The 21601-nt window shown below is 63.8% G+C and overlaps 1 protein-coding gene across 5 annotated transcripts; it reads right to left on the reverse strand.

The window, feature by feature from the left end:
* Nucleotides 1-2165: 2165 nt before the first annotated feature.
* Nucleotides 2166-21586, reverse strand: PTPA (protein phosphatase 2 phosphatase activator). Of its 5 annotated transcripts, none has more exons than XM_064171239.1 (10): nt 21217-21306; nt 19710-19810; nt 18635-18721; nt 14930-15055; nt 14180-14297; nt 12831-12930; nt 11798-11922; nt 11212-11312; nt 7506-7613; nt 2166-4354 (listed from the first exon to the last, which is right to left on the reverse strand). In XM_064171239.1, exons 1-10 carry the CDS (start codon nt 21239-21241, stop codon nt 4280-4282), a joined length of 966 nt encoding a protein of 321 aa, XP_064027309.1. In that variant the 5' UTR covers nt 21242-21306; the 3' UTR covers nt 2166-4279. The 5 variants fall into 5 exon arrangements, with proteins under 5 accessions (XP_064027309.1, XP_064027307.1, XP_064027306.1 ...); XM_064171237.1 differs by having other exon boundaries at nt 4266-4354; nt 7506-7635; nt 21279-21576; XM_064171236.1 differs by lacking the exons at nt 2166-4354; nt 7506-7613 and adding an exon at nt 9759-10003 and having other exon boundaries at nt 21279-21586.
* Nucleotides 21587-21601: the final 15 nt, after the last annotated feature.

Here is a 21601-nt window from a genome sequence, read left to right on the forward strand (position 1 = left end):
GACCAGCACCTCCCGAGCTGGCTGCAGCAGCCCCTCGGCTGCTGCCAAGCCTGTGCATGAAGGTCTGATGGGCGCTGCAGGGTGGAACAGCCCAGCCGCGCAGCGCCAGCAGGCTTGGGGATTTCCAGCATCCTGCTCGACGAGTGCAGAGGAAATTAAAACGTGGATGGATCAGCAAGACGCAGACAAATCCTCCACGGCCCTCATGAGCAGCCTGAGCTCCAGTGCCAGTGGAGCAAGCCCCGGGCAGCGCACGGCCACCAGCCAGCCCCCTCCAGCCTTTCGGGGGGCTTGGAGTATTCTCACTGAGGAGCAGAGGCAGCACCCAAAGCACTCTTTCTGAAGGTCTGTGACCAGGGAGAAGGCAGAACCTTGGCAGAGCAGCTGCTGTCAGTGGGCAGCCAGCACCCAACAGCAGAACTTGCTCCAGCATCTCACAGTCCAGCTGCAATTTCCTTCTAAGCACCCCGCGGGGACAGGAGCCACCAGCCCGCGGGACACTGAAGTGCTTGGTTCTGCCAGCAGAACCTCACGGAGCCCACCACTGCTGAGGCCACACTGTGAGCAGTGGGGCTCAGGCTTGGGGTCCTCGCTCCAACAAGGACTTTGAGGAGCTGGAGCAGGTCCAGAGAAAAGCATCAAAGCTTAGGAAGGGTCTGGAGAACAGGGCTGGGGAGGAGCAGCTGATGGAGCTGTGGGTGTTCAGTGTGGAGGAGGCTAAGGAAGACTTTATTGCCCTCTACAGCTCCCTGAAAGGAGGCTGCAGCCAGCTGAGACTGGTCTCTTCTGCCAGAGAATAAGTGATAGGAGAAGGGGAAACAGGCCTCAAGTTGCCCCAGAGGAGGTTTAGGTAGGACATGAGGAACAATTTCTTGTTCTGGCCCAGGCTGCCCAGGGCAGTGGAGGAGACCCCATCCCTGGAGGAGTTTCAGAGCAGTGGAGATGTGGTGCTGAGGGCCACGGTTTGGTGGTGCCCTGGCAGTGCTGGGGTCATGGCTGGTCTGAAAGGTCCCTACCAGCCCAGAGGCGTCTGAGACTATCCCACGATGGTCTGTGTGCAGCAGTGCCTCCCTGGGGCATGAAGCACATCTTCATCCTGGCACCTGCCAGCTCAGCCCCTGCTGCTCAGGACTTGCCATCCAACAGCAGAGCTCAGTACCATGCAGTGGACCTGAGCTCACAAGACATGAAGCAGCTCACATAGCATGGAGCAGCTCTGGCCTCTCTTCTGTTCCTGCTACCACAGCAACAAGCTGCTCCCCTTGGCTCTCCCTGCAGCCATCCCTGCTGCCATGGGCACTGGGTTACAACTGAGGGCCGTGAGGAAGGGGCCAGGGGAAGGTTGGCAGCGACTGGTGAAACTCAGCCCATGTGGAGGCACCAGCTGAGGGCCAGGATCACCACCTGGGCCCTGCTGTGCAGCCCCCAAGGACTCACTGCTCAAACCCACCTTTAAAGCCCCTGCCTGGGTGGGTGAGCTGAGCAGGGAGGGGGTGAGGAAGCCACAGGGCACGGTGCCAGGCTTGTCAAGGGACAGGCTCCAGCCAAACTCAGGCACTTGATGGCCACCTGTGATCCAGGAGGACATTTCTGCCCCACGCCCATCCCTCCACGCTGCCACTTGTAGCTCCATGCACACACACAGCTGGCCTGTGCTGACAGAGCAGACAGAGCCTTTGCTGAGCCCCTGCCAGCCCTGAGCCTGCCCAGGGACCAAACCAAGCTGCTGAGCACAGCTGATGCCAGAGGTCCTGAGCCAGCCCCTCCAGACTGACAGCAAAAACACCCTGAAGACAAAAGGTTCCAGTTCTCACCCTGCCTCACAAACAATGCTCAGATGTCCTCTGCTTACCAGAGGCTCTAATCAGCAAGAGGCATTCAGCAGCCTGGGAAGAGGCTTCACACATCACCCACCTGCCCCAGCCAGGCTGGGGCACAGGGCTGGGCACAGTAAGGAACCAAGGGGTGCTGCATCATGGCCTTAAGGAGTCCCAGGCTGAGTGTTAAAGCTCCCAAGCACTAGGCCTGGGTTAGGACTGGGGCAAGGCACAGAGCAGCCCCATGCAGCAAGAGCCCCCAGAAAGCCTCCCTCCTATGCTGGGGCTCCAGCCGTGGGCTCCCCAGGGGAGCAAAGCCAGCCCCAGAGACACCACCAGAGCCACCGGTGCAAAACACAGAGACTTTAATTAAAACCAGAGCGTGGGGGAGCTGCTGCGGGCAGAGAGGGCCCCGAGTGCTGCGCGGAGCCAGCAGGGGAGCAGAGCCTCAGGGACCAGCGGTGGAGGGCAGCAGGAGCAGGGGAAGCCAGCGGCTGCCATACAAGGGGGGCAGGTCCCAGGCGTGCTGAGGAGACCCAAACGAGCAGCAGGCAGAGTCGAAAAGCCCCTGGCAGGGGTGTGCAGGCTGGGCAAGGAGCAGAGAGCCCTGCAGCAGCCTCCTGCCACCTCCTTCAGCAGGTCCTGAGCCCCAGCCTTAGGGTGCAGTGGCACCTGCATGCCCGGGAGGCAGCTCCTCAGCCTTCTGCGGTGCTGCACTTCACATCCCTGGTGCCCTCCCGATGCCAACACTGCCGCTCACCCCCTCCAGAGAAGCCTCATTTCCATTGGGTGCCAGGAGCTGTGCTCCTGCCCTCGGGCTTTAGCTCAGCCGCTGCTGGCCACACGCAGTGCAGCCTCAAAGCACCAAGGCCACCAGCACCGGGAGGGGGCAGAGGTGGAGAGGCTGAGGGCATCTCTGCTCGAGGCAGTGGCTGCTGACTGCTGCACGGGAGTGGCTCAAGCCCCAGCAAGCACAGAGGCCTCCAGCACCACTCCGAGTGGATCCCTCTGGAAGCCAAGAAAAATCAGGTCCCACTTCGGAGCAATCCAAAGCTGCAGCCCAGGCTGCCGCTGCCACTGCATGCAGATGGCCCCTCCCGGCCCTCCCCTCAGCCCTGCCTGGCCAGCAGCAGTGCAGCAAAGCTCTGCTGCAGCGCTGTGGGCAGCTGCCCCTCACCGCCCCTTTGCTGTCCCCACCCTGCGTGCCTGTGGCCCCTGTCCAGGAGGGAGCAGGCCTGGCACCAAGAAAAGCACAAATTCATCAGCAGGGCGTTCCCCTCCCTCCCCCCAAGCCAAGCAGCCAGGCTGGGGGCAGCCCTACCCCCCCACGCCCCCCCGCCACCTCTGTGCCAGATAAAGGGTCACTGCTGCCTGCCCCACCCGCAGCAAACACCCACCCAGAGCCCTGCCCAGGTGTGGACCTGGCCCGGGAGGCCACAAGGAACGTGCCCTCTCACGGGCAGGCTGTGGCACCACAGCTCCACCCGAAATGCCGCTGCTGGGGGCGCTGAAGGGGCTCTGCCCGAGGGCCAGCACAGCAGCAGCAGCAGGAAGGGGCTTGGGCAGGAGCTGCTGGCCTGGGCCCTTCACACTGCTGCTTTCCAGGGCCAGGGGAAGCTGCATGCTTGCCCCCAGGCTGCCTCTGCCCGCAGGCTGGGGCCCTGGGACCCCTTTGCTGTGGGGCTGCCACTACAATTTCTGACCCAGCAGCAGCTGTGGTCAGCTGGTGCCATGCAGGCCAGCCCAGCCCCGGGCAGCAAAGCAGGAGGAGCAGAGGGGCATGCAGGGGGCAGGAGTGTGTTGGGAGGTTTTGTGCCCAGAGGGAGCCCGAGCAGGCACCATTCCAGCAGGGTCTTTGCATAGCTGATCCCACCGAGCTGGGTCCCTCAGAGACTTTGTGCCCATCTCCAGAGCCAGCTCAGACCCTCACAGCCCAGGTTGCCAGCTTCACTGCTGAGAAGAGGTGGCAAAGGAACCCCAGGGAAGCTGGCAGGGAGATGGAGGGAGGGGCCTGCCCTCGCCCAGAAAACATCACCAGGGGCTTCCAGCAACCCAGAGCCAGGCCCTGCACCCCCTCAGCCACTCTGGGCCTCCCGGAGCCAGCAGAGGCAGCTGCCCAGGGGCACCTGCAGGCTCCCAGCTCAGTCCCAGCAGTGGCTTCCCAGACCAAGCAGCGACACTCAGGAGGGACACCCCAGGGCCCATGCCCAGACCCCTCCTCACCCCTGCCCTAGAGGTGCAAGCAGAGAGGCTCTGCTGCTAGGCAGCCCCCCACGCCCAGAGCCATGCAGCCCAGGGGGCTGCTGGGGAGGGGTCCCCGTGCTGGAGCCCTGCAGGAGGAGCCAGGCCGGCGAGCGCTGGGGATCGGTGACTGCCGACGAGGACGTGAGGAGGGACCAGGCTGGCGCGGGCACGGCGATGAGGATGGGTGGAGGGAGGAGGCAGAGCTCCTGCCGGGCCCCCTAGGACATGCCGGGCTGGATGGGGAGCAGGCTGCCAAACTTGAAGTGCTGGATCACAGGAAACTTCTCCAGGCACTGCAGGAGGGCAGAGAGGGTGAGGGCAGAGAGGGTGAGGGCAGAGAGGGTGAGGGCAGAGAGGGTGAGGGCAGAGAGGGTGAGGGCAGAGAGGGTGAGGGCAGGGCACACTGCTGCCTGGCACAGGCAGCCAGAGCCGCAGCCCCTCAGAGGCAGCCAGCCTGGGGCTCAGCTGCAGGCAGAGGGATCAGCCCCGGGCTCCCACTGCACTCCCACCAGGCTCTCAGGCCAGCAGCAACACAGCCCAGCCCTTCCCTGCGGCCAGAGCTCTGCTTGCTGAAGCCCAGCCCCGGAGCAGCAGCAGGGCTGCGCCAGCAGCTTTCTCCCTCATGGCTTTGAAGAGCTTCACCCTGCAAGCTCCTGGAGAGCTGCAGAACCTCCCAGGGCAGAGCCTCTCCCTCTCCAGGGCAGTGCCCACACTAGGCCCAAGGCACCACCCTGCAGCCCCAAGGAGCTGCCCAGATCTCACTCCAGGTTCTCAGGGCCTTCGACCAGACAAGCATCAGTGACTTTGCTGCCATAGTTCCTGTCGTGCTCCTACCCACACCAATCCCCCACGCCGGAGTTCCCACTCCCACTGCAAGACAGGGCACAGGCAGAGGGCAGGCAGGCAGCTGCCCTCAAGGGCAGGCAGGAGCATTTGTGCTCAGCAGCTCAGGCCCAGAGCACTCCCTTTGGAGCCAGGGGTCAGAGAACTGGTCCCAGCACCACTGAGCTGCTCAGCAGCACAGCAGAGCTAAGCACATCTGGAGGTGGTGGGGGCACAGCCCAGCTGTGCCTGCTCCTGCCGAGCCACAGCACAGCACCAGACTACCTGGCAAGGCACCAAGGGCAGGCTGCCACCATCAGGGCACATCACCTTCAAGGCTCCCTAGCACTGGGAGCTGCTGCCAGCCCTGCACAGCCACTCAGACAAAGCCTGGGAGGAAGCCACGCTGGGAACACAGGCACAGGGGCAGCAGGGACAGGAATGAGCACTGCAGCTGCTGACAGCTAAAATGTCAACCCAGAAAGCTCCAAGGAGCCCCATGGAAGACCTGAGTGGTCTGGGTTCTAGAGGAAGAAACTTCACCACCAGTAGGGAGGAGGAGTGGGGATCCACTGCACAGAACACGTCCCCAGCCCTGCAGTTCTCTCTCCAGCAGGATCAGCATTGGGAGTGCAGGAGGCAGGACCCTCCTTGCACCTCCAGTGGGTGAAGCTGCTGCAGCCAGCAGTGGCTGAAGGGGACAGGCTAAGGCCCTGCTCAGCACCACCCCGAGTGCACTGAAGGGCTGCTTGGGTCTCAGCTGAGGAGAGAAGATTCATGCCCCAAGCCCAGCCCTGAAAGATGGAGCTGGATGAGATGCAATGGAAACTATTTCCTGCCTGGAGCAGGAGGGAAAGGTCAGGAGCCTGGAAAGCAGGCTCAGGGGACAGGCAGCAGGCCTGCAGCCTCCCCCACTCTGTTCCCAGGCAGAGGGCAAGAGCCCCTGCACTGCCAAGGCAGCACAGCCAGACCCACTGCAGAAGGCACCAACACCCCACTGAGGGCACTGTATGCAGCCCCTGCCCAGCCACGAGGGTGCAGCTCAGCTTCCTGCTGGAAGTCACCCCCGGGTGGGGCAGGGGAGAGCCCAGAGGGCTCCTCAGATGAAAAGGGGCTGGGGGCTGCCCTCTGCCACCCTGTCAGAACAGGCTGCAAGGCAGCCTCTGACTTCTGCTGGTCTGCTCCTAGAAGGGACAGGTAGAGGGGGTGGGCACAGGGGGCACCAGGCAGCTGCTGAGCAGTGTGGAGCATGTGGGATGCTGAGGGAGGACTCACAGCACAGGAGGGCAAGCCTGGCACCTGGGGACAGGGTCTGACGGGCAGAGGGGCATGCAGCCAACACCTGGAGTCAGCTTTGAGAGCTTTGCCAGCCAAAACGATTCTGAGGGAAGCACCAAGGCAGGGCTGAGGGCAGCAGCTCAGGCTCTGGGTTTTGGGCTACCCACATCTCACATTAACAGCACCCCCATGGTGGGGGCTTCCCCTCAGAGCCCCCAGCTCCCACTGCAGAGCTTCCAGCTGCGGGTGTCCCAGCAGGCAGGCAGCTTCTCAGCGCTGTGAGTGGGGGCAGTCCCGGGGGCACCCCTCGGAGGAGCAGCAGCGCAGGGGTGACCCCGGCCCTGCTTCTCCACTTGGGAGCCTGGGAGGAGGGAAGCTGAGCTGGGGGCGGAAGGAGCCAGCGGGGCTGGGAGTGACACCTCCAGATTAGAGAGGTATGCGGCCTGGAACCCAAACACAGGATGTGCGAGCGGAGGAAGGGCTGGGGGAGGGAGGCAGCCCCCGCTCGCAGTTAACCCCTGCCGTGCCAGCCCCAGCACAGCTCCGCCACGGCCCAGCGGCAGGACTGCCCCGAGCACGGCCCCGGGGGGCAGGCGGAGCAATGCAGCCAGCACAGGGAGCTGCACCCCCCCTGCTCCTGCAGCGTCCTTGGCACAGCCAGACGGTGCCACCCTGCCCAGCAAGGGCTGCCTGCTGCAGCCGCTCCTGTTCCCTCCCGAGGCCCAGATGCGGTGGTTCCTGTCCTGCTTCCTCCAGCTCCGCGCCGGCTCAAGCAGGAAGGAGATAAAGGAGAGCCAAACCTGCCCAGTTCCACGGGTCAGGGGTCAGCAGGAAAGCTGCTGGGGCTGGTGGAGAGCTGCCAAGGCAGGGAGGTGGCTGTGGCCCACTGCAAGTCCCAGGAGTCCTGGCGGGGGCGGGGGGGAAGTGCTCAGCTGGCTCTGGAAGGGGGAATGAGCATTGACACTGCCCCCAGCACGGCAGGGCTGACAGCTGGGCTTGATCCTGCAGGCCTGCTCCAACCTTAGTGACTCTGATTCTCTGAAGCAGCTGCCTGGGGACCTGAGGAACAAACAGGTCAAAGCACTGGCCCTAGTTTGGAAACCTGCAACTTGCTCCATGGGAAGACAAGAAATGGCCAAGCCAGGTTTGCAAGGAGCAGCCACCTGGAGCCTGGCTCCGGGGCAAACGCCAGGCAGGCAGCAGCCTTCCAGCCAAGGAACTGCCAAGGGTTCCTAAGCCACCTTCTGTGGAGGGGAGCAGCCTGCTGGGACGGGGCCCTCAGCAGTGCAGAGCTGGCCCACGGCACAGGGCAGGGGGCCTGGGGCCCCTGCCCAGGGCACTCACCTCAGCCTTGTACATGCGGATGAGGCCCTGGTTGACCTTGGACCAGGAGGGCACGGCGCTGATGTTCCAGAGCTGGTTGGAGTGCTCGGCGAAGGGGCCTGTCTTCATCTGCAGGGGAGGCAGCAGAGGGCTGGGGGCGTGGGGCCAGGCAGGAAGCTGAGCCTCAGCAGTGACTCAGGCTCACATCTCTGCAGGCAAACAATCCCCCAGCCCTGGGACCCACGCACGGCCACCTCCCTCCCCACACTGCCTCCCACTCAGCCACAGCCCAGCTCCCCCTCCCCGACCAAACTCAGCCTTTTCCTCACCACCCCTCCCTCTGCACCCCTCCTCATAAGCCCTTAGCCCCACCTAAGCCCTGCAGCAGAGCTGGCCCCACACTGTGCCCGTTCCCCCCGAAGGCTCCCGTGCAGCTCTGCTGAGCCCTCCAGGAGGATGACTCAGTGCCATTCCCCACTGCCATCCTCATCCACAACAGGCGGCAGCCACCAGACAGCCACCGCCGACTACCACTGGCCGCTGCTGCCTGGGGCACGCAGGGCAGCGTGGGCTGGCAGCAGTGCCCGGAGCCCCAGCCCACCCCACACTGCCTCTGGCAGAGGAAGGCTCTGGGGGAAGGCAGGAGCAGCTCCAGCCCTGCTCTCCAGAGCGGCTCCGAAGCTGCCAGCTCTCAGCAGATGCTTCCCGTGGTTTGTGTTTGGCTTTCCATGGGTTTGAAGCCTCAGTGTCCCTCCTCCCAGCGAGAGGGGGCTGGAGGAGGGCAAGGGGGAACTGCTGTCGGGACCGTCGCATGCAGATCCCCCGGGTTGTTGCCTGTCCTCCTCCTCCATGAACAGAAACAGACCCTCGGGGAGCAGAGGCAGGACCAAGCAGCCCCTCAGAGCGGGCAAGTTCCCATGACATCAGAGACCACAAGGCCGGAGCCTGGCTCAGAGGAGCGTGGGGAGAGAGGAATCTCTTGGCCTGCTGCTCAGGACCAGAGGCTCAGCAGCTAACCCCTTCCCTGCACGCACGGGGCTGGAGCCCCCAGAGCCGCTGCTGCCCACTGCCAACGCCAGCAGGGCTGAGCCCCCTGCACGGAGCTGCTGCTGCCCTCCTGCACACCAGCCTGCAGCAGGGCAAGAAAGAGGGAGAGCAGGGGGACAAAGCCCTGCTGCCTGGGGCTGGAGCGGGGGCGGGCGGAGAGGCTGGGGGCTCCCCACTGCTGGAGGGCACCGACACAGCTCCACTGCCCTGGGTGGTTCCGGGGCTGGGGACCGAGCGCTCCCCGCGGCCCTCCGCCACGTGCTGCTGCGCGGCCGACAGAGCCAGCACGGGGCTGAGCACCGGCGCTCGGCACAGGACGCCAGGGAGCTCACAGCGCCCACCCTGGCACGGCAGCTTGGCCACACTCGGGCACCAGACCCCGCCCTGGCACTGCCACCACCACCCCGCGCCACTGCCCCGCCTGGCTGGCGCCGCCGCCCCGGCCCGAGCACGCAGGAGGGCGCCGGGGGGACACGGAGCCCGCGGGCCGTGGGCTCCCGCGGGCCGGGGCATGCGGCGGCCCCGGGGCGGTGACTCAGCCCCCTGGAGCCTTTGTGCGGGGCTGCCGGCGGCCCTCAGCACCGCCCTGCCGCCGAGCCTCGCCTGCCTGCGCTGCCAGCCACGGCCACATACAGCTGCTCCCAGACCCTCCTCATCCTCACCTCACTGCGGGCAGGAGGCACAGCTCAGGTCCCAGCCAGCTCTTTGGAGCTCTCCCTGCTCCAGCACCACACATCTCAGTCCAGAGCCACCCTGTAGCTCTGCCAGCATCTGTGCCCTGCAGCCCTGCTGGGTTCAGCCTGGCCCGCAACGGGAGCCTGGGGCTCGGGCACACACGTGGCCAGCCCCGGCCCTGTGGGCATCCACATCCCAGAATCCGTCCAAGGGCTCCTTCTGGGCTGGAAGGAAACAACCTGCCCGGCCTGGAGCTTGCCCTAATGGTGCCGAGATGCTGCACAGCCGCCCGGGAGCTGCGGCTGTCTGCTACGTGTGCAGCAGCCTGAAAGGAGAGCTGCTGCCAGCTGACCAGCTGGGAAGAGAGGAGGCACAGCGCTCGCCCATTGGACTCTTTAAACCCTTCTATCTTCTCTGCCGTTTTGTTTTGTTGTTGATTTTGGAGAGAGCCTCTGGAGGCTCAGGGCTGCCCCAGCCCCCTCTCGCGGCTGCAGGAACGTTCCCGGGCTCCCCGCGAGAGAAAACTCACGTTTGGAAAGAAAAAAAAACGCGTTTGGAAAGAAAAACCTTTACAAGAGGGCAGCGGTGCCTGCGTGCCGATGGCGAGCGAGCAAACAAGGTGCCCTGGGCAGCCCTGGCAGCCCTGCACCCAGCGCTGCCAGCCGCCAGGCGGCGCCGAGGGACGCAGCAGCAATGCTCAGCTCCAGCAATCTCCATCGCCAAGGTGAGGAGCAAGGAGTGAAAGCACTTCCCGGAGCCTGCGATGGGGAGCAAGGAGGGAAAGCACTTCCCGGAGCCTGCCAACAGCCAACTTGGTGCCGGCAGCAGCAGTGAGCTGAGCCAGCAGCACAGTGCTGTGTGTGGGCCCTGTGTGCTGCAGCTTCCCTACACAGCACAGATGCAGTTTAATGTTCTTAGCAGGTTTTTGCCCTGTCTGCATCTTCTTGGCTCCTGCTTTCCCATACCCATCCTGATCTCTTCTGGCAGTGCCTTTCTGCTGCCCATGGGACAATTTCTCTCTGCATTAAGAGTTAAACCCAGTGAGGTGCCAAGCACCCACAAACCCTGCTGGATCCAGCAGGACCTGACACAGCTCCTCCTGGGGTTTGGGCCAAAGGCTCCTGTGAGGATTGACACAGGAAAGGCTAAGCTCACATTCTGTAGCCTCCTTCCTCACCTACTCACTGAATTAGAGAGGTGAGGAGGGGGAAAGGCAGAATTCATCCCATCAGCTCTCCCCTGCCAGGGACAAGCACTCCCTCTCCACTGCAGAGCCTGTGCCTCTGCTGCCCTTGCCCAGATCCTGTAGCACAGAGAATGGCAGAACCATAGCCAGATCACCCACTGCAGCTCCCTCACTCAGAAGCACTTCCCATGGCTAGCAACAAGCTGAACGTCACCAGTCCCTCACCCAAGGGCCCTGCAGTGCTGGAGCAGAAGCAGGGCCCTGGCAGTGCTGCCAGCTGGGTGAATCTCAGCCCCATCTCTGCTCTACACCACCTGCAGAGCAGGCAGCATGCAATAGGCAACTCCTCTGGAGGAACACAGAGGAATCCAAGCTGCACGGGCACTTGGGAGCCTGCCCCAGGCAAGGGGAGGCTCAGGGCCTGCCAGGCAGCACCCAGGGGCTGGAAGGAAGGGAAGTTATCGTGGCATGCCCAGGGGTGCTGCAGATCCTGCTTCCCCTTCGGGCTGCACACAGGCACCAGACTTCTCCACCAAGCCCCCAGGGTGCTTGCATCCAAGTGGTGGTCCAGGGCTGTTTTTGCTCTCAGTGCAGTTCCCCTCAGCTGCAGCCCACAGCCCCCTCTGGCCCAAGCACAAAGCCCTCTCAGCAGCCCTGTCCCAGCTCCTGCACAGGGAGCATCTCAGTCGTGCCACAGGGGCACCCACACAGCTGCACAGAGTTTGGAAGCAAACCCACCAAGAAAGGAAGAAGAGAAAAGCACAGCTTGAGCTGAGTACCTAATGTGAAGGGAACTTCCCTGTGCCTCCCAGCCCTCACCTCTGTGATGAAGAGGATGCACTCTAGGAACATGAAGTCCTTGTGGTTTTCATTCACCACCTTCTCGTCAACGAAGTGCCGAGGCTCCAGGCTTGGATGGTCTAGAAAGGGTAAGAGACAACAGGGAGTAAGCTGTGTGACACTTCCCTCCCGAGCCCATGTTCCACCAGCCCTTGTCCTGCCCCCTCCCAGAGGGGTGGTCCCCATCGAGCTCCTCACTCAGCACAGAGCTGCTCCCTTCCACCTTATCCCTCACTCCAGCACCTCAGCAGGGAGGGCACCCAATAAACTCCCCAGGGTAGAAAAAGAGACTTCTGGCACCACAGCCAGGACTCTGCTGTTAGAAAGTTGTGGCCACTGCAACAGAGACCAGTGCAGTGCCCAAGGAAGCCTCCTGCCTCCCAGCTTCAGCAACCAGCTCTGTCTGGAGAGCTGAAGAAGAAAATAAACCCCAGGCAAACTCCTCTGCACCGTCAGACACGGATCTGATGCATCTGAATTTCAGTCAGACCCAAACTCCATCACTTCTGCATCCAGACAGGCAGGGCAGAGGGCAGGCAGGGGCAGGAGCAAGGTGTGTTAGTACCTATCAGCTGGGAGCTGCCCCAGATGAAAGGCAGGAACTGGAAGTCATCCAGGCCCCACACACCCTGGCTGCCAGCAGGCTCCATCCTGTAGGTCTTCTGAAGCTTTCGCATCACTTCGAGGTACCTGAGACCAAAGGCAGAAGGAGTGAAGAGAAGGCCTCCTCTGCTTGCACTGACAGCAGGGCAAGAGCCAGCCTGGAGCAGCACACAGCTGTGTCACTTTCAAGCACATCTGCAGCTCCTCTGCCCCAGAGAGCAGCCTGGTGGCACCTGGAGGAGCAAGCATCAGTGCAGGGCTCATCTGCTCTGCACTGAGACTCTGCTCTCCTTCAGCAACTTCCAGAGGGGCTCAGGAAGCTTCCACCTCACAGCAGCTGCTGCTTCTGCTTCCCAGGTGGAAAGCACAAGCTGGAAGCACTGCTCTGTGCCACTGGGCAGTGGCACTGCTGGGTCACACCTCTGGGCTCCAAGCAGCCACTCCACCACTTCCGTCCCTACCAACCCCACCCAGGGGTGGGAGGCTGCCAGCTGCACAGAGCTCCTGTGTGCAGGGCCTGCAGAGCTGATGGATCCTCTGCTCAACTATCCTCACAGCCCTTTGCCCACAGGCCTGCAGGGCTCAGCCACTCCTGCCCAGGTCCAGTGACACTGCAGGCAGACCCCGGAGCCCCTCACAGCCACGCTGCTGCCAGCTCTCCTGGAGGCAGCTGGAATGGATCACTGGGCAGCCCTTTGAGGTCTGTCTGCCTCTCATCTAGGTCTGAACTTGCCTCCAGGTCTCCCATTCTGCCCTTTTTTCCCAGGCCCTTCAGCCCTCTCTCACCACTCACAGCTTTGCAGAAGGCCCTGGAGTTGCCCAGCTCACACCCAGGAGGTGACTCCTGTGCCACCTCTCATGGCCAGCGGGTGGGGGTGAGCAGAAGAAAGGGGCACAGTCACCCAGGACACAGGCAGCCACTCCTCACACATCTCAGCCAGCTGGCAGGGGGCACTGCCAGGGCCCAGAGCCTGCAACCCTCTGCCCCCAGTCACCTGTTGAAGACCCTGAAGACGATGCCCAGTTGGTCGTCCACACGCAGCACCCCCAGCTTGCACAGGCAGCACAGGAAGGCTGCGAAGGCAGCTTCATGCCCTGGGGACAGAAGCATGAGGAGATGTGGCACTGGTGCCTCTGGGCAGCAGCACAGCCTTGAAGAACCACTGTGGTGCCCACAGCGGTTCCTCAGAAGCCACAGCAGTGCCAGTCCCATCTAAAGAGCCCTGACCCTCCTGCCCCTGTTAATGCCATGAGCTGGCAACAATCCATTCCCGACCAGCCCCCACCTCTGAGAGGTGCAGGAGGTGACTGCTGACCTGGAGAAAAGGCAAACCAGTTCCAGGTGTGCTGGGAGCAAGGCAGAGCCTCTCCCAGGAGATGGCACAGCAGAAGTGCAACACCAGAGTCAGCTGCTGTGAGGATGTGAGAGAGCCTCACATCTGCAGGCAAACAGATTTCCTCCTGCTCCCAAAATATCTCGTGCCGGAAGGAGGCAGACACCACGGCACTGCTGGGAACAACCTGTCCCACGGCAGCGCCACCTCAGCCTGAGCCTCAGCAGCATGCTCCTGCAGCCAGCAGCAGGGACAGAAGTGCCTCCTGGGGAAGGCAGCACAGCAAGGCAGCGGCTGCAGGCTGAGCAGCAGTGGCAGGGGCAGAGCAGCCATGGCCCAGCCACTGCCCCTGTGCTGGGGCACTCGGGAGGGCAGGCAGGGCCCGATGCCCTCCCCGGCTGCGGCAGGCAGCAGCAGGGCCCTTCCCTGGGCCAACACCTCCCCCTGCTGCCAGCCAGCCGCAGCTCTGCTGCCAGCCCCGGCACAACCGGCAGCCCTGCTCCTGCCCACCTCGGGCCCGCTGCTGAGGGCACAGCTGCCCTGCAGGCAGAGCAGACCAGGAGGAGATTCTGGTCTAACTGAAGGCAGCAATCCCCAGCACCTGCTGAGGTGCTGGCACGATTCAGGTGCCCCAGGGAACCCAGACAGGAGGAAAATCCTCTTGCCTTCAGATCTCAAAGTCCTCTGCTGGCAGTGATGCCACTCTAGGGAGCACCAGAGTTGAAGACACCTCCCAGTGCCCAGGAGCTTGGTTCCCACTCAGTCCCAGTTAAGCTCTTGTTCCCTCTCCCTGCTGCAGATCAGCAGGGGCAGAGCACACAGCTCCTCGGGGGAGAACTGATAGGGGGGGTCACAGCCCAGCCCTGGTCCTGGCCCCAGCCCTCCCAAAGCCCACCCTGGACACAGAGGTGAGAAGGCCCCAGAAGAGAGGGGGCTGTGCCAGGCTGGCACCAAAAGCAGTGGCAATGAGAGCTGTAGAGGGAGCAACAGCAGGAGGGGACCCTGGGTACCTGTGCCATAGTCGATGCGGGTCGAGTTGCCCACCGACTCCTTCAGGTACACAGCCACCTCTGGGGCAGCTGCAGCCAGCTGCCTGGGGAGCACTGTAGCCACCAGCTTCTCTGCTTCCTGAAAGACACAGCCCCCTTGGGTGGGTGCAGAGCTGGCACAGCCCAGAAGCAGCCTCCCCCTGCTGCCGAGTGGCAGCTGCCATGGGGCCAGTCAGTGTGGCACTGGAGCAGACTCCTGCTGGAATCCTCTCCAGAGATGGAGCAGTTCAGGGAGGCTTGTCCTGACACTGCCCCAGGCCGCGTGCATCCCGTGGGGGAGAAGCTTCAGCACCCAACCACAACAACCCAGCTACGCAGGGAGCCTTCCCCAGGGCAGCAGCGCCACAGCAAGCTCACCGCCGCTGGGACTGTGCCTGGGACACCTCCAGAGCCCAGAGCAGGCCAAGTGCCCGAGATGGAGCTGAGCCACAGCTCCCTGAGGCTTTGTGTCACCGTCAGCTAGCAGCCAGAGTGGGCACTTACAAAGCAAGGCTGCTTCTTGGGCTTGGAATGTCCTGGTGGCTCACCCAGCACCTGGAGCTCTAGCCAAGAGCATTGGCATGGCCCAGAGGAGAGGAGCAGCAGCTCAGGGGGCAGAGGTGGATTCTTCACAGCTTATTTTGGGCTGCTGTGGGGCTGCTTGGCTGCCAAACACCACGGGGCCCATCTGCTGGCCCGTGGGCAGTGCCCCCTGCGGGAGCTGCAGCTCACCTGGTCCAGCCTGGCATACCAGGTCCTGAAGGCCTTGTTCCCGAAGCGCGAGGGCTGGTCCACGGGGGGGGTCTCCTCGATCCACCTGTCCAGGGTGTCCAGCACTGCCAGCAGCTTCTCCACGGCCTGCCGGGACAGGGCCAGGCAGCAGGGGCACAGCCACACCCCACGCACTGAGGGCACTTGGAGCAGCTCTGGGAGGCTCTGCCCGCAGCCAGCCAGGCCTGCCAGGGGCTCTGGGCCCCTCCAAGCAGCTGAGCAGCAGCCACAGCAGCTGGGCAGGCCCCGGGCAAGGCTGGCCCCTGGGGCTGCGGAGGGGATTCCTCCTTCAAGGGCACAGAGGACAGCACAGGCAGCACTGCTCTGACTTTGCTGCAGGCGCCAACCTGTGAAGCTGTCTCCTGGGCTGGGCTCCCACTCTGCAGCTCCTGCTGGCAGGCAACAGCGCAGCCCAGAGTTCCCAGCCCTTCAAGTGCCACGGGAGGGGGGGCAAGAGGCTGGGCATGGCAGAGTGACTGCTGCAGACTGCTCCCTGTGTCCCCTGGGGCTCTCCTGGTGGACAGAAGCTCCCCCGGTGCCACGCTGAGGATCAGCTGGCAGGCAGTGGGATTGGGCAGGGCAGGAATCCACTCACCCACAGGGTCAGGCGAGGGCCTGGGATAGAGGACAAGCCCTGGGCATGCCAGGAACATGAAAGAGCTAAGTGCCAAGGGAGGCGAGGAGGGGCAGAAGCTCAGAGTGTCCTGGTGAGGCTGCAGTCCAGAGCCACCCACACACCAATGATCCAGATCTGGGGGGGCCAGGGCAGCATCACCCTCTCTGTGCCAGCTCCCCACTGCCCCAGGCCAGGCCTGGGCCCTGCTCTGCTCTTTCCCAGCTGGCACATCCCCCTCCAGGTAGGCACCGGCGTGCCCAACGCTGGGCTGTACTGAGCAGCTGCCTGGCACTGGTGAGTTACCCACGGCACCAGCAGCTCCCTGGGGCAGCCACTGCCACCGCACCTCAGAGCTCTCCCCACCAGGGCTGGGTGCTGCCAGCACAAGCGGTGGGCAAAGGCTGGCTCCTTCCCCCCAGATCTGGCCCAGGCTTTGCAGAGCCAGCTCCAGCCTCACCCTCCCTGCTGCTGGCTTCAAAGGCATTACAAAGCCCGAGAGCAGGGCAGGGCCCAGCTGCTGCAGCCTCCGCAGGACAACGGCAGCGCCGCAGCTGGCACTCGGCTGGCACTCGGGGCCCTCCCGGCGCGGGGCAGCGGGAGCAGCTCGGCACTGCCCAGCAGAGGAGACTTGGCCGTGCAGGGCTGACGGCAGCAAGGGAGCAGGGGCAGGGGAAGAGCAGAGCTTACCGCAGACAGGCACCCGCAGCCGTTCTGCCTGCCTGGGCTTCACCTTCCCAGTGATCAAAGCAAGGGCAGCCCCCGCGCCCCCCCACTCCCCCTGCTCTTCTTGTGCTGATTCCGCATCCCCTTGACCCCGACTCTGCTACTGGTCCCAGAGGCAAAGCAGAGAGCTTCCTGCAGAGCAGAGACCTGTCAGCAGCTCTCGGAGCTGGAGCCAGGCAGGCAAAGGTGCTGAGCAGGCAGCACAGCAGCCAAAGCTGCCCACGGGGACCGAGCCTGCCCCCGAGGGCCCTGTCGGAGGGGCAGCTGCTAAACCCAGGGCACCTTCTGCTCCCCCCACACCCCTGCTGGGAGCAGGGCAAGCTGCACGGGCAGCCAGCTCGGGGAGCTCTGCTCGCTCCGCGGCCAGCAGCGACCTCCCCTTGCTGCTCTGCTCCCTGACGGAAGCCACAGCCCTGGCAAGCAGCCGCAGCGCCGGCAGCCGCTGCACGATCCCCTGCAGAAGCTCTCCTTGGAAGAGCAGGAGACAGCTCACAAGGCATCAGTCAAACGGCCTCCTGCCAGACAGGCTGCAGGGGAGCCCGGCACAGCAGCTCAGCTATCGCTGCCCGGCAGCTGCCTCCAGCAGCGCCCCAGACAGCTCCCTGCAAGCTTCCAGCAGGGGCAGAGCGAGTCCAGCAGGTCCCAGCAGGGCTCGGCCCCAAGAGGAGCCGGCAGCCGGCCTGGTGCCCACTGGCTGGTCTGGAAGCACGGAGCTGTCCCTGCAGAGCACAGCAGAGCAACAGCAGCTTCCAGGTCACCTGCCAGAGGAGAGCAGGTGCTCAGGGAGGGGGAGGAGGCTGGCACAAAGCACAGCAGCAGCTACAGCAGAGAAGAAAGCAGAGCAGAGATGCAAGCAGAGGCCGCGAGGGGCTGAGCCTTTAAAAGCAGAGCTAAGCAGTTTGATCTACAAAGGAGTCCTAAGAACAGGCAACCTCATCGGCAAGGAGCCCCAGGGATGCTCCACCTGTGCCCCAGCCACAGGCTCCTGCTCTCCTGGCCGCCAGGGGAATGGGGCACAGGACAGGTCCCCCGACACTGCCTGAGCACCCGAGGTCCTGCCTCTGGTTTGTTGCTTGGACTAGGACCCCAGAGGGAAAGCATCCAAGAGGGATCTGCTGCAGGGGTGCAGCCCTGAAACAGCTCTTGCCAGAGAGCTGCAGGAAAGGGGCTCCCACCCTTTTGTTGTGCTCGGTTTCAGAGCTTTGTTTCCCTGGAGCTGCTCTGTGAATGGTTGGGAACCAGCGAGATCCTGACAGGGACAAAACTCAGAGGAGAAAGCCAACAGCAGAGAGCAGAGCAGCTCTGACAGCAGCTTCTGCTGAACTGAAGGAACAAAAGGTGGACACAAAGCCTGCAAGGGAGTGACTCTATCCCTCACCCCCACCACAGGCAGCTCCTCCTTCCCACTCGGGTCCCAGAAGGGAAGGCTGGAGTTGAGCTGCCAGCTTCATATGTGAATCATCAGGACACAGATCACCTCTGCTGCTCTCCCAGCCCACACAGAGCCACACACAGGGCCCAGTCTGCTCCCCACTCTGGATCTCTCTGGACCATTCCCAGCTCTCCTGCACAGCCATGACGAGTTTCAGCAGTGGAAATATATCCAGGGAGCTCCTCCCTGCAGTGCAGAGGGAGAGGGGTGCAGTGTACAACACGGAGTGAAGCTGGTGGCCACCATGTGCCCTGCAGGCCGTGGCAGTACCGCAAGGGCCCTCCTGCCAGTGGTGAGCATGGCTGAGGCCAGGCAGGCGCACCAGTGAGGACATCTGCCCTTCCCCTCCAGCTCCAAAGGCAAGGCAGGCTCAGCCAGTGACCTGTCTCCAGCCCCACACTGTCCCACCAGGGCCTTGCCCTGGGCCCTGCAGTGCCCTTGGGGGGTCCACAGCTTGCCCAGCTCAGCCACAGCGTGGACTGAGATCTGTGCTGCAGTGAGGAAGCCCAGGGACAGGGCAAGTGCCCCAGGCCCTACAGAGGCCAGAGGGAGAGCAGCAGTGCACAGCCAGGAGGTCAAACCACATCTTCACAGCACCACTGATTGAAGCCAGGCTGAGAACAGGGTTCAGACAGGTCCCTTCTACATCCTCCTTCACACCAGCAGCTTCTGTCCATTTGCAACTTGCTTCATTTCCCATGCAGCAGGCAGAGCCTCTGTGCCCTGCAGGCTGATATCTGCACCCCCAGGCAGAACCCAGCTGCATTTATGCCCCCTGGCTGCCAGAGGAGCTGCCAGGAGCTGCCCACAAAACCTAGGAAATGTCCACTATAGAAACAGAAAACCCCAACCAGGCAAGAAGAGAGAGACAAGAGGAGGCAAACTCTTCTCCTACCTCGGACACTTTGTACTGGCAGGTGAGCTTCTTGCCCCTGACGCCCTCGTTCAGCGTGAGGATGAAGCCCATGTAGTCTGCGTACGCCTGCGGGCACAGGGCACGGCCTCAGCCTGGGCTCTCCCAGCCCCCCCGGCACGGCCAGAGGGCAGGGCCCACGGCTCTGGGCAGGGAGATGGCACTGAGAACTCCGCAGCACTGCACGGGGCAGGGAGCCCCAAACCACACCTGGGCGGCTCCCTGCTGCACAGCTCCCAGGCTGTGCCCTGCGCTGCTTCTCCCAGGCCTGCTCTGCCACCTCCCCTGTCCTGCACCATGCAGCAGGGGCAGCCAGCCCAGGCTCCTCTCCAGCCTGCCCTTTAAATCCACTGCTTTTGAAGCACCATACACAGTGCAGCTGCCCCAGCTCTAAGCCTTTGAGCTTTGTGCCTAGACTGGCACACTGCCACCTCCCTGGCACAGAACTCCTGGCCAGGAGCAAGCCCTTCGGCACAAGAGACTGAGGAAGCCACACCCAGAGCTCTGCCTGGGACCTGGCCCCAGCTGCAGCTTCTCTTCAGGCATCAGGGACCAGTCACCAAGTGAGAACCTGCCGCTGAGAGGCAGGACGGGGCTGGGCTGCCACCCCCCAGGCAGCGAGGCGAGGACCTGCCCGCTCCACCTGCCCACACATGCTGAAGAGTTCTCCAGGAACTGAAGCCTTGGCCCCAGAGCTCTCTCCAGTACAGCAAGGTGGGAAGGCCCCGGAGAGGGCCAGGCATGAGGAGCTGAGTTCCAGCAGCCCTGGGCAACCCAGGGTTGATGTCATGTGCAGGCCAGGCAGGAGGGAACTGTCCCCAGCATCTCCTAGAGCTTCCTGGGAGGGAGCAGTCACCATCGGTGCCCATCTCTGGCCACTCTCAGCCCCTGGCCTCTCCCCAGCTCACTGCTGCACAGAGCACTGGCTGCCAGGCTCCCCTCCCTGCCAGCTCCTTTCCCTCCAGACACAAAAGAATTCCCTTCCCACTGCCTGCCCCAACCTGCTCTGCCTGCTGGCTGCACCAGACGCACCCAAGCAGCCTGCCCGGAGCTGTACCTGAGAGCGCTTCCACTTGGCCATGTCGGACACCACATTGATCTCCTTCCTGGGGATCATGAAGCTCTGCTGGAGGGGAGGAGCCTCCTCCTCGGAGGTGCCTGAGAGATGCAGAGAAGAGGTAAAACAGGCAGTGGAGAAGAAGAAATCCTCTGTCTTCCCTCCTTAGAAACCCACACTCATTTCTCAGGAGAGAGAGAGCAAACAAACCCATCCCAGCCTGTGCCATTTCCTCACCAAGCCCTCCTGGTCCCTGCAGAGCACACTCCTAAGCACTCGAGGCTTCAGAAAGTGGCATTAGGTGGCCCCAGTGTTTGTCCTCACCACTGAAGATGCATTTCCCAGCCAGCCGGCAGGGCTGGTGCCAGGAGATAACAACGACAGCATCCAGATGGTTTGATTCCTTATCTCTGGAGAACACAAGCCTCAGGTGGGGCTGGAGCGCAGAGCCCTGTGCCCTGTTTTTAGGGCAGCCTGAACTGCCTCGCTCTCGAGGGGACACCTCCTGCAGACGGAGCTGCAGCCACGCAGCAGATGGCAGCCCGGAGCCGCAGCTGCATGCTGAGAGCCGCCAAGAGCCCGCAGAGCCCTGGGGGAGCCCCGGGTCGGCTATTTAATGCAAACGCATTGCAGGGACCCTTCCCCGGGTCCGCCGAGGCTCCAGCCTCCCCGGCACATCCCCAGCTCCTCACCTCCTACCAGCTGCACTGACACAGAAAACCCAGGGAGGAGCTGGCAGGTACCCCGGGAGGGAAGCAGCGAGGTGGGAGGCTCACAGCGCTCACAAGAAAGCCCTCGGCAAGAGCTCAACCTCAGCCACGCGTCTGAGGCAGGGGCAGGAGGGGCTGGGGCGAGACGGACAAAGCAGACGCGTCCAGCGTCAGGCTTCACGGGTGGGGAGGGGGCACCGAACTCAGCCGAGAAACGGCTTTGATACGCCGGCAAAAAGGTGAAACGACTCCCACCTCGGGCAGGGGAAGCTGAGCCACGCCGCAGGGCTGCAGGCGCCAGGCAGCCCCCAGGCTCCGCCAGCCAACGCCTGAGCGCCAGACCCGCACCCGTGAGCGCCCTCGCAGCGCAGAGCTTCCCCGCCGCGGCTCCTGCTGCGGGTGCAGACCCCCCGGGCGCACCAACCGTGTCCCTGCCGCCGCGGGGAGCTGGCCCTGACCGTGCCGGGCGGTTACGGCCCCGCAGCTCTGAGCCCGGCGCGGTGCCGCCGGAGCTCCCACCCGGCCGAGGGTCTGGGGGGCTCCAGGGACCCTCTGTATACTCAGCAAAGCCCTTTCGCACCTCACCCCACCGCGGGCCCGGGCAGTCGTTGCCGTTGCTCTGCCGCAGTCTGGGGCTCCGACCCTGGGCCCCAGGACCCCCGTGCAGCATGAGGCCCACGCATCTCCTCCTGCCCGGCACCCCGCGCCCCAGGGCACCGCTCCAGGGCCCCGAGCGCAGCCCCTACCCCAGAAGGCGCCGGAGCGGCCCCGGCCCAGCCCTGCCCGGCCGCCCTCACCTGCCCGTCGCTCGCTTTCTGCCATCTTCCCGGAGCCCAGCGGCCGCCGCCGCCGCTCTCACCTTTCACCTCCGGACACGCCGAAGCTGCCGGCGGCCATCTTTGAACGGGGCAGGCCGCCCGGCTCCACCACTCCTGGCGCTGACGGCCTGGACCCTTCCGGCCACCGTCGTGGCCCGCGCCGCCATCCCTGTGCGGGGCGCAGCCTCCTCGGCTCATGCAGGGACGCGGGGCGCAGCGGCGACGCGAGGAACGGGTGAGCGCGGACGAGAGAGGAGGCTCCCTGGCAGCTCCAGGAGAAGGCAGCTGAGGGAGGAGCCGCATCCCTACTGGACACCGGCCGCGACGCTGCCTGCCCTCACCGCGGGATCTTGCCCTTTCCAAA

This window comes from Pogoniulus pusillus, chromosome 35 (genome assembly GCF_015220805.1).
Source record: "Pogoniulus pusillus isolate bPogPus1 chromosome 35, bPogPus1.pri, whole genome shotgun sequence".
In the NCBI taxonomy this organism is placed as follows: Eukaryota; Metazoa; Chordata; class Aves; order Piciformes; family Lybiidae; genus Pogoniulus; species Pogoniulus pusillus.